We start from the raw sequence: 14,451 nt of genomic DNA, 5'->3' as shown, positions 1-14,451 counted from the left end.
AGCTCCAGCTGTGGGAGTGCCCTGTACTTCTGGTCCTTGTCCTCCCTCTACAGCCGTAAGACTCCCCAGAATGAAGCATCTGGGCAGCCCGGTGGTGGCACCCACCCCACCCTTCCCTCCTTCCTCCCCGGGTGCCTGTTCTCCACCTGCGCGGGGTGACGATGTGGAACAGAGCAGGAAGTTCCTAGCTGCAGCTGCACAGGATTTCATTCTCTGCCCCGCTGACAAGCTTACTCACTCCTGCAGTTCCCTTTCTGAGGGTTCTGTTGGGTGGTTTAGGGTGATGTTGCCATTGAGCAAAACTGGGGGGTTTCATTCTGGCAGAGCGCCTGGGTTGCAGTTCTTTATGGTGACGGTTACAGAGCAGCTTTGCAGCTGCTCTTCAGGGGGTTTGAGTAAGGTCTACATGTTCCTGAGACACAGCTTGTGACAACCCACAGCTGTTGATGCACCTCCACCCAGAAGTCAGTAATTTAGCATCCCGGTTTTAATTTAAGCTCTTGTTAAGCTGCAGCACCACCTCCCCACCTCCTCCGTCTTCTCCACCAGCTGGCGTTACGTTTCTGCGCCTGGCCTGCCTTTCTCCAAGTTCAGACACGTTAAGTTAGTGTCTCCCATTTACAACCAGAAGCTCCAGCTCCCTCTCCTTGTCCCTCGCACCGCTGGCGTCAGAGCAGAAGCCTGCTCAGGAGCACGTGGTTGTGAAGTTATCAGTTCTTTGCTCAGCCTTCCTGCCTTCAGAGGCTGGCAGCCTGGCTCCCTTTGGGTTCCTGTCACATCTGTCGCCTCTGGAAGCCACCTTTGTTGTGGATGAAACGGCTGAGGACACAGATGGCCAGGCCAGACCTGGGAAATGGGAGCTCAGCACTCACGGAGAGTGACCAGCCAGGCAAGGAGGTGTGAAGGAGCAGGAGAAAAGCCAGGAGCCAAGCGCCAGCCCCCCGTCCAGGGGAGGGAGCTTGGTTCCAGGAGTGCAGAGAAGATGTAAGCAGGAGGCTGGATGGTATGGCCTGTGGCCTTTGTGATTACTCACTGCTGTTGCTGTTAAACAGCAATCTGACTTCGCAGGACAACTGTCGCTTGTCACACAACTTAAAAGGGGTCCCTTGAGCCCATCTAGTCCCTCAGGAGCTCCTGGCGCTCCTCCGGATCCACGTTCAGCGGAACGTGTCCAGGCACGGGGCGTAGCTCTGAGCCAACGAAGTTGTTCTGCTCACTCGGTTTCCTGAGAACTCGCTCACTGTGGAAGGGAAAGCTCAAACCTGCGCTTGTCTGAGGAGGTCGGGGCCCCAGAACCAAACTCCCTGCTTCAGATGAAACCCCCAGGTCCAGGCAGAGGATTGAAGATGCCAGTCTGGGCAAGCGTCAAAAGCAGCAGCAGAGCAATGCCTCTGCGGCACTGCCACAGAGGTCACCCTGAGGAGAAATTCCTCTTCTTCAAGCCACCATGGCTCACTGTGCCCAAGGGGCGGGTGAGGAGTCTGCGTGAACTGTAACCACCAATTTACTCAAGAGCAAAGACATGTCACGTGCCTCTGCTCCTCCCCACAGCTGTTTCCCTGCCGCTCTGATCTCTCTCGGGACACTTGTCATGGCTCCTGCTATCAGTCCTGCAACACGGTGCAAACACTGTCAGCCCCCCGAGATGCACGATAATCGGCGAGTCCCCAGAACTCACCACAGCCAGGAACTATTCCGGTTCCCAGTTGTGGGGACAGGTGCCAAGAGTGGCCCAAAGCAAAATCCCTGGATCCTGCGGTCACCTGGGCACCCAGGCCAGAGATGCAGCATTTCACAGTGCCCTGTTAGTGACGGCTGGCACTTCGGGATGTCCCCACTGCCAAGCATCAAGGAGAACGCAGAGCATCCCCCTGCGCTCAGGGGCCCAGGCTGCCTTGGCCGGGGGCCAGGGCTGATAAGCAGCTGTCTGACCTTGGGGCTGTCAGGAATGGAGCTCACTTGGTGCAAAGGCTGGCTGGAGCCTTGGCAGGGGCTCCCTGCTTCCCTGTGGGAGCCGTGCTGGAGCCGAGGCCCTTGCTCTTGGTCCCTGAGCTGTGCTGCCCCGCGGTCCCTGCGGACATCACCCCGGCCTTGCCTCTCCCATGCTCCGGAGGAGGGCCATGTCCCAGCACAAGGACCCGGGGGGGAGCAGCTGGGCCAGCTTGCGTGGCGTGGGCGCGGGCAACAGTCAGCGTAGTTCACTGGGGGCTGCCTCGAATCCACCAGAAAACAGGCAGTTGTGTGGCGTGATTGAGAACTTCCAGAGCAGAAGCAGTAAGGCAAGAACTGGCAAAGCCAGGGATGGGGAAAAGCAACCGCTGAAGTAAAGGGGAGGCTTTGCTGGCCTCAGAGGGGTGGAAGAATGATGAAAGGGGATCGAAGAAGGGAATTTCTGGCCCCTCTCAGACCCCTCGTGTTCCTCCTGCTGGCACACTGCCCGAGGGTGTTTCTCCCCAGAGCTGCTCGCCTTGGCAGCCCTGCCCCGGGAAGCTGCTGCGGCCCCCGGTGCTGCGGCCCCGTCCTCGGGGGCTCCCGCTCCCGTGAGGGTTTGAACTCCCGGGACCACCTTGCGTCGTGCCGATTCCCCGCAGCGTTCCGGGCCGTGGCCGGCGCTCCCCTGCGCGTTACCCGCGGAGCTGCAAACCCCCCGGCTCCGAGCCTTCGACTCACCAGAAAGGGCCCAGCCCCCCGGGGAGCTGGCGGGCAGCGGGGGCGCAGCGGGGGACCGGCCGGGGAGCTGCGGGCCCGTAGGTCTGCGCGCACCGCCGGGCGGGAGCGGGCGGGGCCGACCGGGAGGGGCGGGGCCGGGCGGGAGCGGGCGGGAGCGGGCGGGGCGGGGCGGGGCGGGAGAAGGCGGGGCGGGGCGGGAGCGGGCCCCGCGCGGCAGTGTTGGCCATGGCGGCGGGAGCGGCGGGGCTGGCGGGGCTGGCGGGGCTGGCGGCGCGGCCGCTGGGCGCGGCGGAGCCGCTGGCGCTGGGCTCGCTGCGGGGGAAGGTGCTGCTGGTGGCCAATGTGGCGTCGCTCTGAGGCACCACCACCCGCGACTTCCTGCAGCTCAACGAGCTGCAGCGGCGCTACGGGCCACGCGGGCTGCAGGTCCTCGGCTTCCCCTGCAACCAGTTCGGACACCAGGTAGGGGCCGGGGGCGGGCGACGGGGCGGGGGGAGCCCCCCGGCGGGGCTGGGGGAGCCCCCTGGCCCGGCTGGGCTCTGACGGCCTCGCCGGGGGCGGTGTCGTGTTTGTTTCTCCAGGAGAATGCTAAGAACGAGGAGATCCTGCTCTCGCTGGAGCACGTACGTCCCGGCAACGGCTACAAGCCCAATTTCATCATGTTCGAGAAGTGCGAGGTGAACGGGAAGGACGCGCACCCCCTCTTCACCTTCCTGAAAGAGGCGCTGCCCTTCCCGCACGATGACCCCTCCTCGCTGATGACCAACCCGCAGTACATCATCTGGTCCCCCGTCTGCCGCAACGACATCTCCTGGAACTTCGAGAAGTTCCTCATCGGCCCCGACGGCGTGCCCTTCAAACGCTACAGCCGGCATTTCGAAACCATCAAGATCCAGGATGATATTGAATTGCTTCTGCAGAAGGTTCCCAAGAATGTTCTGGAATAACGCAGAGTGCCACAGCGTTCGCCAGCTGGCCCCCTTGCTTCCTACCTTGTGCGCCCGCCTGTTCCCCTCGCAGGGGGCTGCTGCTCAGGCAGAAATCCTGATGTCTCGTGCAGGTTTTGCTTGTGATGGTGCATCTTCCAAATTCTCGAAGTGTACTTGATGTTTTCAAAAGCTGCACGAGAATGTTTGGGAAACTATGCCGAGGAAAGCAGTCATGAGTCTCAGTAGCTTACTGTGATTTTCTGAATAAAAATAAATGCTACTTTCTTTAAGGCTGTGGCTTGATAAATCTGGGCGACTTGGGTCAGCTCACGTGGGTGCTCACAGGGTGAACTCAAACCACTCGAGTGTGATGTCACGGTCAGGCTGAAATCTGAGTGCAAACCTAGGGCAGCGTGATGGGCGAGCAGCGCTCGCAAGCCCTGCAAACTCAGCCAGGGCCACATCTCACCTCGCACCTAACAAGCTTGGCGGGGTGGGAGGGTGGCACGCAGGGAGCACCTTGCCAAACTGCCCACTGGACCTTGCTCGGGGCTCGCCCGCAGAGGAAGGACACAGCACGCAGCCAAGGGGTGATTTTGCATGGGCTGCTGAACCCCCAGCACGCTGTGACAGGGTAACGGGTGTCTCAGGCAGGTGGATGCGGCTGTGCTGGCAGAGGGCTTGGGGAAGAAGAGCCCACCGGCCAAGGCCCACCTTGTTACCTGGCCTCCCTCTGTAGATGCCCAGGGGAGGCTGAGAACCAGAGCAGCACCCACCGTCCCTCCCCTTGTCCCAGAACCACTGTCCCTTGCTGGCTTAGCTGTCTCCTGGCTCTATCCCATCTCGCATCGGTGGTAGCCACAGATCTCTACATACTTGCCCAGTCCTACGTGAAGCCCGTATCGCCTTCATGCCCCCCAACACCTTGCAGCACAGGGAATCGCAACAAGAACCAGTTCTTTCACATTCCTGGTCAACCTATTTGACCACTTCTCCCACTGGAACCGTGCCCTGCCTCACAGCATCCTCGTTGCCCTTTGGGCACAGGAATCGCATGTGACACTCCAGGTGCGGGTGTGCCAGGATTCAGGCAATATTTTCTTTCTACTCCTTCCCTATCACTTTTTTTGACTCCTGCCAACCATAAAGCTGACAGGTATTTCATGGAATTGTTAGAATAATCCTGATGCATTGTTCCTGCGTGGCAACCCTGGGTTTACAGCCTGCTGCTGAACAGCTGGAATTAGGATAGGTTTCCCCTGAGAAACTGTGAGCCTGTGCCAAATTTCACATGCCCTCCTTTTGCCCAGTGGCTCAGGTCCTTCTGCAGGTAAATTTTCACCCCTTGAATAGCTCTGTGAGCACGTTTTCATGACCAGCCACTGTGCACAAGGCCTTGTAGCACTGAGCACAAACTTGGTGCTGGACTGAGGAGCACTAACAGAAACCTGGGCTTTCAAAGAGAAGGCATAACACTTTCAAGCACTAGTGCGCTGTTTTCATCATTAAAAACACTTGGGATTTGAGGGTTTTGGGTTTTTTTCCTGTTCACAGCTTCTCACCTCACCGGTTCGCTGGTTGCTTTGTTACTGTACCTAGACTCAAGGCCTCCTCCGGGCTGAGGAGAGACACGGGGGCAAAACCTACCGCCAGCTCTACCCTGCTTGCTGCTGGCCTCGAGTCATCCAGCTTTGAACTCAGATTGCACAATCCTCACCGGGCTATTTCTTAACTTCCATAACAGCTTTGTGGAAAAAACAGGATGTTTTCAGTAGCTATTTTGGCTCTGGAGCAGAAGCTGCTTGATTTGGGGGATTGTTTTTTCAGTTAAATCTACTTCCCTCATTAATGCAGGACATATTTTGAAGTACGTGGAGAAGACCGAGGATCATGGGCAGCAGGAACTCCCCGCATTGAAAAATCTTTCTCGACAATGAGCCGCAGCACTTCCTCAATCCTGACTCACCAAACTCGAGCCATGTGAGCTCCCAGGACCTCCTTTGCTTTGCCGGTTCCTTATCAGCCTGTGGCCCCTGCTGAGCCCCACTGCTCCCCTAACACCTGCGGCTGTTCCAACAGCAGCCCTGCCAACAAGGGTCTCTCGCCGAGCCTGCCTGTCACAGAGGCATCTTACACCCGGCTTATTCAGTGCTAATGGCCGAGGGATTTATTTACCTTCCGGCTGCTGGGACTGCGCTAGCAGAAAAACAAAGCACCAGCTCTAGAACAGATACAGCCACGCCAGCAGAAGTACAGTGACGTGATTCCAGGACGAAAATTAGCCATGTCAGCAGGAAAATGAATGATCCCAGTGTAAGCATACCTGCAGGAACTCTGCAGGGCAGATAAAAGCCTCCCAGCCTTGTTATTCCCAGTCTTGTTTCAGCATTCCCCAGAGTAGCTGGCTTCTGGGGCAAAGCAGGCTGTGGTGTGAAGGGCAGCCTGTGGGCTGGAAACTTTTGGCAGCAACACCTGTGGAAGAGCACAGCCCCCCCCCCCCCCCCCCCCCCCCCAGGCTCTCGCACCCAAATGTTTTTTGGTTGCGACCAGTGGGGATGAAGATGTTTCACTTCTGTAATGTAGTAGCTCTATGGTGAGGGTAGACTCGAAGAATCCCAGGCGATTCCTCAGGGATTATAAAATGGCCCAGTTCTGTTTCTGTAATTTCAGAGAGAAACAGACTGATTCAGTAGGAAACCTTAAAATAAATGCTATTACTTCAGCAGACTTGGATACTTCCGTGGCTTGAGGATGCTGTCCTTTCAACGTCTCGTGTCTGTCACATCTACACTCCCACACTCTTATTTTTTTCTACATATACACTTCTATTGCAAACAGCTTGTCCCTCTGCAAACAGCATTCACCCTGCTTTTCTGTTCTACGTATCAGAGTCCCATAGACCCCTCGCTTTCCAGAGAATGTTTGTTCCGCCCCTTCTCCCCTCCCAGTGATATTCTCCCCACCTTAGCTGCTGATAGTTGCCATCAACTTCTTAAATCTTTAAACAAGTTCAGGTATATGAAGCTGCAAAGAAAAGTATCCTTCCCACTGTCTCCCTCTCGCAGGTTTCCCTAGCGTTCTGCCCACCAAATCCCAGCACATCTCCTAAAATCATGGTAGATGAGATGGGGTGTTCAGTAGTGCCTAGTCAGTGGAAATGTCATAAACTCTTTTGTCCTCAGCCTGTTAAACGTTCTTTCAGCTATTTCAAATCCCTTTCTCCTCCTACTGAGCTTTCTTGCACCCACTAAATTTTGAGATAGCTTTTAGCCACCAGGTTTGATCTTTGCCATCATAAGGCAGGTAGGAAACACCTGCCTTCAACTGGGTGGCACTGGAACGGGCTTCATTCCTGTTGGTGCCACTCTCTCAGCGAGCAGCCATCAGGTTCAGTTAAGAGACAAGGGCAGGAAGCTGAATGGCAGAAAGCGTTTGAAGAGACAGGAGAAGATAGACACCCCTACCTTATGGTGAAACTGTAATGCCATTTCCTAGTACTGAATCAGAAAGCTTTCAATGAGACCATTTTAATTGCTTACCACGCTATTAGGAATAGGTAATTCATTAGCAGAGCGAAGTCAGCTACGTAAGCATTCTCTCGTAATAGCTGACTCATTTTAAACACACACCCAGTCTTGCCAAAACAGGGTGTGTTAGTTTCTTGAAGCCTGAAGGCGCCCTGCCTTTTGAAAAAGGAGTAGGTAACAGGCCTCAACTCCTGCTGGAAGGAAAAAATGGTCTTCTTTTTCAGCATTAACTGGATGGACTTGCCCTGCTGTCAAGAAAAAAAAAAAAAAAAAAAAAGCCTTTAGCATTTTACCCTGCATTACTGCAGCACTGCCAGGCCTGGCTGGCAAGAGGTAGACCCCATCTACCCACCACACTGCTGCAAAGTGGCTGCCAAGAGAGTGCTCCCCTGCAGTCACGGCCCCAGCACATCACCGCCTGCCTTTTTTCCATGAGGCAAATGAATTTTTTGGTGTTATCAGTTTAAAGCAGGTTAAGTTTCTGAATCCTTCCCAATTTTCCTATTTCTCAAGGGCACGCTCCCTAAACAGCACGGGATACGCTACTCGAGACAAACGCCTGAACTACTTCTCGAGAGGCTCTTTCCAGACACACTTTCAAAACCGCGGGCTCCCCAGCGGGTTGCTCAGCCCATTTCCCTGTCTAGTCCCATAACGATTAGGAGCCCCCCTCCCTAGCCAAAGCCAAGCAGAGGGCTCCACACATCCGCTACGCGAGAAAACAGCCCGGGGCACTGGAACCACACAGCCCACAGCAAGCATTTCTGCCCCCTGCTGTGAAAGCCGCCCCTCTCGGAAACGGAGCCTCCTCGGGGACGAGGCCTCCCGCGCCCCCCGGCCTCCAGCTGTGCTCCGACGCCGCCCCGCACCCCCTCACGCTCCCAGCCCCGGCTGCTCTCCACGCTGGAGGCCCAAGGGAGGGGGGTGCCCACCCTGCCCGCCCCTCAGCACGGCAGATACCGCCTGCCCCGGCAGCCGCAGGGGCCGGGCCGGGGCTGCGCGGCCCCGTGGGACGCGCCCGCACAAGATGGCGGACGCCACCACAGCGCGCGCGCCGCCCGCCTCACCCCTGCGCGCGGCCCCGCCCATGCCGTCAGAGGGCGCGCGGGCGGGGCGGGGCGAGCGCGGCGGGGCAGCCAGCGCGCATGCGTACGCGGGCCGGCATCCGCCCGCGACGGGGCTCGCGCACCGACATGGCGGCGGCGGAGGGCGGCGGCGGCGGCGGCGGCGGCGGGGCGCGGCCGGACACGACGGTGCAGCGGGCCGAGCTGAGGTCGCTGCTGGCTATGGCCCTCCGGCCGGGGGAATCCTGGTGAGCCCGGCCGCACGGCCCTCCCTCCCCTCCCTCCCCCCTTCCCCCGCGGGCGGCAGGGCCTGCGGGAGCGGGCTGGGCCGCGCCACCGCTGAGGGGGCCGGGCCGCCTGGTGTCGTGTGTTGCAGGTACCTGGTGGACAGCCGGTGGTTCAAGCAGTGGAAGAAGTACGTGGGCTTCGACAGGTGGGACATGTTCGGTGTGGACGATCCCAGATTCTTCCCCGGGCCTATCGACAATTCGGGTCTCTTCAGCGGTGAGTGCTGCCCGGCGGCGCTGGGCCGCGGGGGAGCAGGGCCTGGGCCCTGGGGCCTGGGCCCTGGGGGCTGGGAGCTCGGCCGCAGGCCAGGCTCGGGCAGGTAACTCCCATGTGCAGTCGCCTCATCGTGCAGCTTTCGCTTTTGAAGCCGTGTCTTCTGGGAAGCTGCAAGCAGCCATCCCGGCCTTGTGAGTGAGGAGACTGGTGCGGTTTCTGCCTGCTCGTGGGAGTTTTGGCAGTTCTTAGCGTCATGGCACTGTGTGTCTAGGCCTTGAGAAGAAAGGGTTCTGTTTGATGCTGCGCTTTCTTACATCTGTCTCCCTTTTAGATCCAGAAACGCAGAGTTTAAAAGAACTCCTCGTTGATGAGCTAGATTACGTATTGGTTCCTACTGAAGCCTGGAATAAACTAGTAGCATGGTATGGTTGCATAGATGGACAGCAGCCTATTGTGAGGAAAGTAAGTATGGGTGAACCAACTTCTCATCACCTTGGTTTCATTATCTGATCTCTACCAAACTTAGACAAAATTTATTTTGCTGCATGTCAGTTAAGACAGGATCCTCAGAAGATCCTTGGAGATAATAACGTGAGGTCTTTCTGCCTTGTTGTCTGAAGGAATGACCTTCCAGTAGTACAGTAAAAATGCCCGAATCTTCAGTGATTCTCAGCTGATGGGCTCTATAGGGTGAGAACCATGAACTTTGTTAACTTTTTACATTATGATTATGCTTTTGTGTTGCATGGAGTAGTTAGTGTGTTGGCTTAGGGATGCCTACAGATGGCATCTGGTTTAGGGACTTCAGATGGCTTAGGGGCTTCCTCTGGAGTTTAAGGTTGTTCTTGTTTTGTTCTTCAAAATTCTGGGATTCTAAAATCGTTACAAGAGACGTATGTATGGTTTTGTTCTGTAAGTCTGACTTTTGTTTGGTTAAATGCTGTCATGAATGCATTCTGAGTCTATAACCTTTTGAGAAGGTGACATCTGCGAGTTGCTTTTTTGGAAATCTATCAGACACTTGTTTATGGGTAAAAGTTTTTTTGTTTTTATTTTAGTCTTAGGGTTTTGCACTGACTAAATTGAGAAGTGCCGGTCTGTAGTGTCCATAAAGAGTAATCGCTACCCCAGGCAGATAGCGTTCATAGAATTTGCATAAGTAATACTGATTAAGTAGCACTATGTTACAGTAAGGGTTACTTAGAGGTGTGCAAGACTCAAGAAAGTGTGGCATCAGAGTAATGAAAGGAAGTAAGAACCTTCTCTTGCAGGCCCGCTTGTGCTGATCAGTGGTACTGAAATGTTGTCATTGTCTGGCTAGAAATTCTATGTGATGAGAAATGATGATATCTTCAGAAAATGTAAATGATCCCAGGTTCACCAGGTGTCCCCACGTTTGCTCTGCTGAGTAGGCAGGACTTCCGTGTAAACCAGAAGTGGGGGGGAAATGGAAAAGAATTATAGCTATAAAGGAGACGTGTTGTTAGTAGGAACAGATGATTTCTTGAGCAACAGAAAATCTATACTGAGAAGGAAAACTAGAGCTATTACTAAGCAGTGCCCTTCTGAGTGAGGAAGGCTTTATTCGTGAACTGGCTAACCACTTTCGCAAAGCCTGGCATGTTATTAGACACTGCCTTTTCTGAAAAATTTGGGAGTGGGACAAGAAGTTTGGAAGCTATAGGGGAAACACTTGAGTGGAAGGCTTACTTGTATGAGCCTCCTTTCATTGGCATATCAGATACCACTGTTCAACACTGTAATTATTGAGGGCTAGAGCTTAGAGCTAGTGTTGCATTATGGATGTAAGATGTCAAGTTATTGTGGTCCAGTTAAGAGTAAATTTTTAAGGTTTTGAATTGCTATGAGTGTTCAGTCTCTGTTTATTGTTAACCTGGTAATTTGAAGTGGATTTTTATATTAAGAAAAAATGTTCAAATATAGCAGAATAGTAGGTTTGTGAGATGCTACAGCTTCTTGCAAAAAATATAAAGTGAAAGGTCAGTGGGACACACACAGCTGCAGTATTTCACCTGAGTAGAATGTGTTCAGTATCTGGTTACATACTCTTCAGATAGCTCTGGAAGTAAAGCACTTAAAGCATTCAAGGACCAGAAGTTTTAATCCTTTTCCTAAAGCTGGATCAACTGTAATTCATACATCAAAATGTCCATAAAAGCTGGATTTGGGAAGTAATTTTCAAGCATCTTTGTAATTTTACAAGCTGGGGTTTCTTCCATTTCTATATGCCTGATGATCAGAGACAAGTACAGGAAGATTAACTTAGATTTATTTGTAGGTCAGGTTTCTTTCCGTAATCTCAAACCATGTTTTTGGACAGTCTTGTATAGAATCCTGTTGAAAAGTGTCTAATGTGCAAAATAGAGAACAGTGTGCTTCCTCGGTGGTTGACAGCGTGTTGTGCTCAAATTGCTATCCAACAGGATGACCTGAGTTTTACTTCGACAGAACAAGCTAGCTGATCAGACACTGTTTCAAAGACCTCTGCAGGCAATTAGACTCTTCTTGACATTCATCCGTCCTAATGGACTCGGTGGTATGGTCAGAAACTTCTTGAAAAAGTTCTTCTGTTTCTGAATATGGTTCTTTATTTGTTTCTGCCTATAGAATATGGGAGAACAGGAAGTCCCATTGAATGAAATTCCTTCTGAAAGAGAAATGAAGAACTTGTGAATTAGTTTCTTTGCATCTTAAAAAAAAGTCTAATTTGCCTGTCAAGAAGCTGTTTAAACAGGGAGTTTTACTTTCACTTTCTGTTGCAACAGCAAAATACTGAACGTCTTTCCAACTGTATTTGTTAATTATTTATTTTTAAAGCACCTTGCATATCTAATACAACCCTATAAAAGCTCAGAAGAGGGAAGCATAATTTAGCCAAATTCTCACAGTAAGTCTTAGTCTTAATTCTTTGTTTCTTTCCGAAGTTGGGTGGAGGGATTTGTAAAATGATCTACTTCTGTATCATTTTACAGAAGTAGATCATAGCAAGTCTGGTGTCACCCGAGTGATACAGAATATTTCAGTTGGAAGTGAGCTACAACAATCATCTAGTTCAACTGCTTGACCACTTCAGGGCTGACTGAAGTTAAAGCAAGTTATTAAGGGCACTGTCCAAATGCTTCTTAAACACTGTTACTTGTAAAAATTGGACCTGCTGGTTTAATGAAATATGATCTCGGTTTCATAGGCTTTATAGCGACAGAGAACTGTGGAGAGAATTGAGGTGTATTTTGGTGGGTTGGTTGGTTTTGGTTTGTTCTTTTCCTCCAGTTGTATCAGAGTTGTCTTATAATTGGCCTCTGAAATGTGCTTTTCTTACGGGTATAATGTGTTTTATGATATGTAGGTGAAGAGGGGTGCCTAGTCTTACAGAATACGTTTCTAAAACTATGCTGAAAGCTAGTGGGATGGGTAATGTACCTATTCGATTTTCTCTCAAATGTGAAATTGATGTAAAAATGACTCTGAAATAAAGCAATGTCATCAAAACTAGTTCTGACATAAATTTACCTGTTTTTTTGCAAGGAGACAGTAATAAGGCAGATTCTGTATACCATGCAGAAAAATAATTAATGCTTTGTCTTACTCCCTTCTAATAGAAAGGATTCTGTTCCAGTGTTCTAGGCTTGTTTTTTTAATGTAAACCTTAGCCAAAGGCTAAAAGCAAAAGGTATTTTTTTTTCTAGAATGCTTTGACTGTGTGATCAAATATTTTTCATGGGTAATGAGCTGGCACTATCAACTCAGCTGTGATGATGGACCTTTGGAACTGTGCAGTGTGGAAGGAAAGCATGGGGATTTCTTATGTTTTAAAAACAAAAAAAACCCAAACAAGCTCACAGAGGTTGTGACTGATTTTGGACTTCAGAGCGAGTCGGTGTTCAGTTTACGGGTTGACTTGCAAGACATGTAAAGACTTAAGAGTATTTAGACAGGGGTACCTTACAGAGGATTGCCCAGTGGTTTAGCTTTGTGTTCGTTTCATTTATCGCATCTGCCTTCTGTTTGCAGGTAGTGGAGTATGGTGTGTTTGTGAAGCACTATAAGGTTGAAGTTTATCTTCTTGAGCTGAAGCTGTGTGAGAGCAGCAATCCTGACAATGTAATTAGCTGCCACTTCAGTAAAGCAGACACTGTTGGTAAGTAGTTCTCTCATACCTGAAGCTGTGCAATGGTGCTACCTCAAGAGATACTTTGTGCCCCCCTGACCAACAACAGTGTTGGTAAACTGGAGCAAGTCTAGTGAGTACCAACAGGATAGCTGGGAGTTGGAGCATGTGATGTGTGAGAAGAGGCTGGGGGAGCTGTGCCTGGAGAAGAAAAGGCTTTGGCAGGACATTGTAACACCTATGAGGAGGTTACTGAGAATGTGAATCAGGCTAGTTACCGAGTCATGAACAGCAGACATAGTCATAAACTGAAACGGGACAAATTCCAACTGAATAGAATGAAAATGTTTTCCCTGTTGGGACAGCTGGACATTTGGACAGGGCCCAGAGGGGTGGGGGAATCTCCTGCCTTGTAAGTTTCGAAGACCTGACTGGATAAGCCCCAAGCAGCTTAGTCTGAATTCAGTGTTGACCCCACTTTGAGCGAATGGACTAGGAACCTCCTGAGTTTCTTCCAGCCACAGTTGTGGTTAAGAGCTTCGAGGAGCGTGTTGCTTACTAAGTAGTGTCCTTGAGAAACAGCCACATCACTCCCGTAAAGCAGTTCCATCTCTGGTTTTCCTATGATTCCTTCCTGGTGTGTGAATATTTATAGAGATCTTAATGGTTTCTGCACTTCTGTTCTTCCTGAGGTTTGGCCCATCTCTCTCTCTGTATCATGGCTATATTTTCCCATGTAAAAATGCTGAATGTCATCTGTCATATATGTCCATAAAGATGCTTTTTTTCAGTTTGCTGATGTATGGCCTGGCAGTAGTAAGTGAAAAGACTTCCTTCTTGAGCCTATTGTTTTCAAACGATGACTGTTTCACAGAAGCTGGCTTTTGGGCAGAAACCTGTCAGCGTGTTCTGAATGTTACTGGTTTGAGGGCTTGACAGGCAAATACATGACTGAAAATACAAGCTTTTCATTTTTTCAGACTAAATATTAGTCAAGTTATATGGGAAATTATAACTTCCATGATACATTTCCTACTCAAAAGGATCTTGAAGGATCAAGGATGTACTTCCTTGCTAAATATCTGGCTTGTCTTTTTTTTTTTTTTCCAAATCACCCAAGTTTTAGGAATTTTGTTGTTTTTGGTTTTTTTTTTTCCTCCTGAACAGCTACCATTGAGAAAGAAATGAGAAAACTATTTAATATCCCAGCTGAGAAAGAAACTAGGTTATGGAACAGGTATATGAGTAACATGTATGAGCAGCTCAGCAAGCTGGATAGCACAGTGCAAGATGCGGGGCTCTATCAAGGTCAGGTAAGGGGCTTTTTTTTTTAAGATTCTTATGTACTGCTTTCTCTGATACGTAGTTCTTTTCACTTGCCTTTTATGTACTTTGAGCAATCCTTGAAAATGTCATGTTGTAAATGTTTTTAGTGATTTTGAAAAGTGTGTAGCAGACTTGCAGTTATCTATCTTTATTACCTGAACTTTCTTTCAGGTTGTTCTCATAGAAGTGAAAAATGAAGATGGCACGTGTCCTGGACAGCATTTCCTGGCAAAGTAAGCATGTTTAAAAGGCTTCTGCTGTTTTGTCCAGCTTGTTCACTAGGCTTTAGTGACCACACGTTC

At 51.0% G+C, this 14,451-nt stretch overlaps 2 protein-coding genes and 1 long non-coding RNA gene across 10 annotated transcripts in view; 2 read left to right on the top strand and 1 right to left on the bottom strand.

Annotated features, from left to right (window-relative positions):
• The first annotated feature begins 2,853 nt into the window (after window positions 1-2,853).
• Window positions 2,854-3,889, top strand: LOC121087795 (glutathione peroxidase 1-like). The gene is made up of 2 exons (XM_040593216.1): window positions 2,854-3,132; window positions 3,252-3,889. Exons 1-2 carry the CDS (start codon window positions 2,896-2,898, stop codon window positions 3,615-3,617), a joined length of 603 nt encoding a protein of 200 aa, XP_040449150.1. The 5' UTR covers window positions 2,854-2,895; the 3' UTR covers window positions 3,618-3,889.
• A 1,854-nt stretch (window positions 3,890-5,743) lies between these two features.
• Window positions 5,744-8,637, bottom strand: LOC121087347. 2 transcript variants are annotated; one of them, XR_005827569.1, is made up of 3 exons: window positions 8,571-8,637; window positions 7,139-7,374; window positions 5,744-6,257 (listed from the first exon to the last, which is right to left on the bottom strand). It is a non-coding gene; the product is annotated as an uncharacterized LOC121087347 (long non-coding RNA). The 2 variants fall into 2 exon arrangements; XR_005827568.1 differs by lacking the exon at window positions 8,571-8,637 and adding an exon at window positions 7,479-8,107.
• Window positions 8,290-14,451, top strand: part of USP4 (ubiquitin specific peptidase 4) — a 44,310-nt gene continuing 38,148 nt past the window's right edge. For all 7 annotated transcript variants that reach the window (XR_005827567.1, XM_040592260.1, XM_040592261.1 and 4 more), the window contains exons 1-6: window positions 8,290-8,438; window positions 8,567-8,694; window positions 9,026-9,156; window positions 12,727-12,853; window positions 13,991-14,136; window positions 14,321-14,382. Coding sequence is in view for 6 of the 7 variants with exons in the window: in XM_040592260.1 (XP_040448194.1) it covers window positions 8,320-8,438; window positions 8,567-8,694; window positions 9,026-9,156; window positions 12,727-12,853; window positions 13,991-14,136; window positions 14,321-14,382 (713 nt within the window). In the remaining variant the exon portion in view is untranslated. The remainder of the gene's footprint in view (window positions 8,439-8,566; window positions 8,695-9,025; window positions 9,157-12,726; window positions 12,854-13,990; window positions 14,137-14,320; window positions 14,383-14,451) is intronic.

This window comes from Falco naumanni, chromosome 4 (genome assembly GCF_017639655.2).
Source record: "Falco naumanni isolate bFalNau1 chromosome 4, bFalNau1.pat, whole genome shotgun sequence".
In the NCBI taxonomy this organism is placed as follows: domain Eukaryota; kingdom Metazoa; phylum Chordata; class Aves; order Falconiformes; family Falconidae; genus Falco; species Falco naumanni.
The sequence above is the reverse complement of the archived record's forward strand: the minus strand, read 5'-3'. Positions and strand labels throughout refer to the sequence as shown.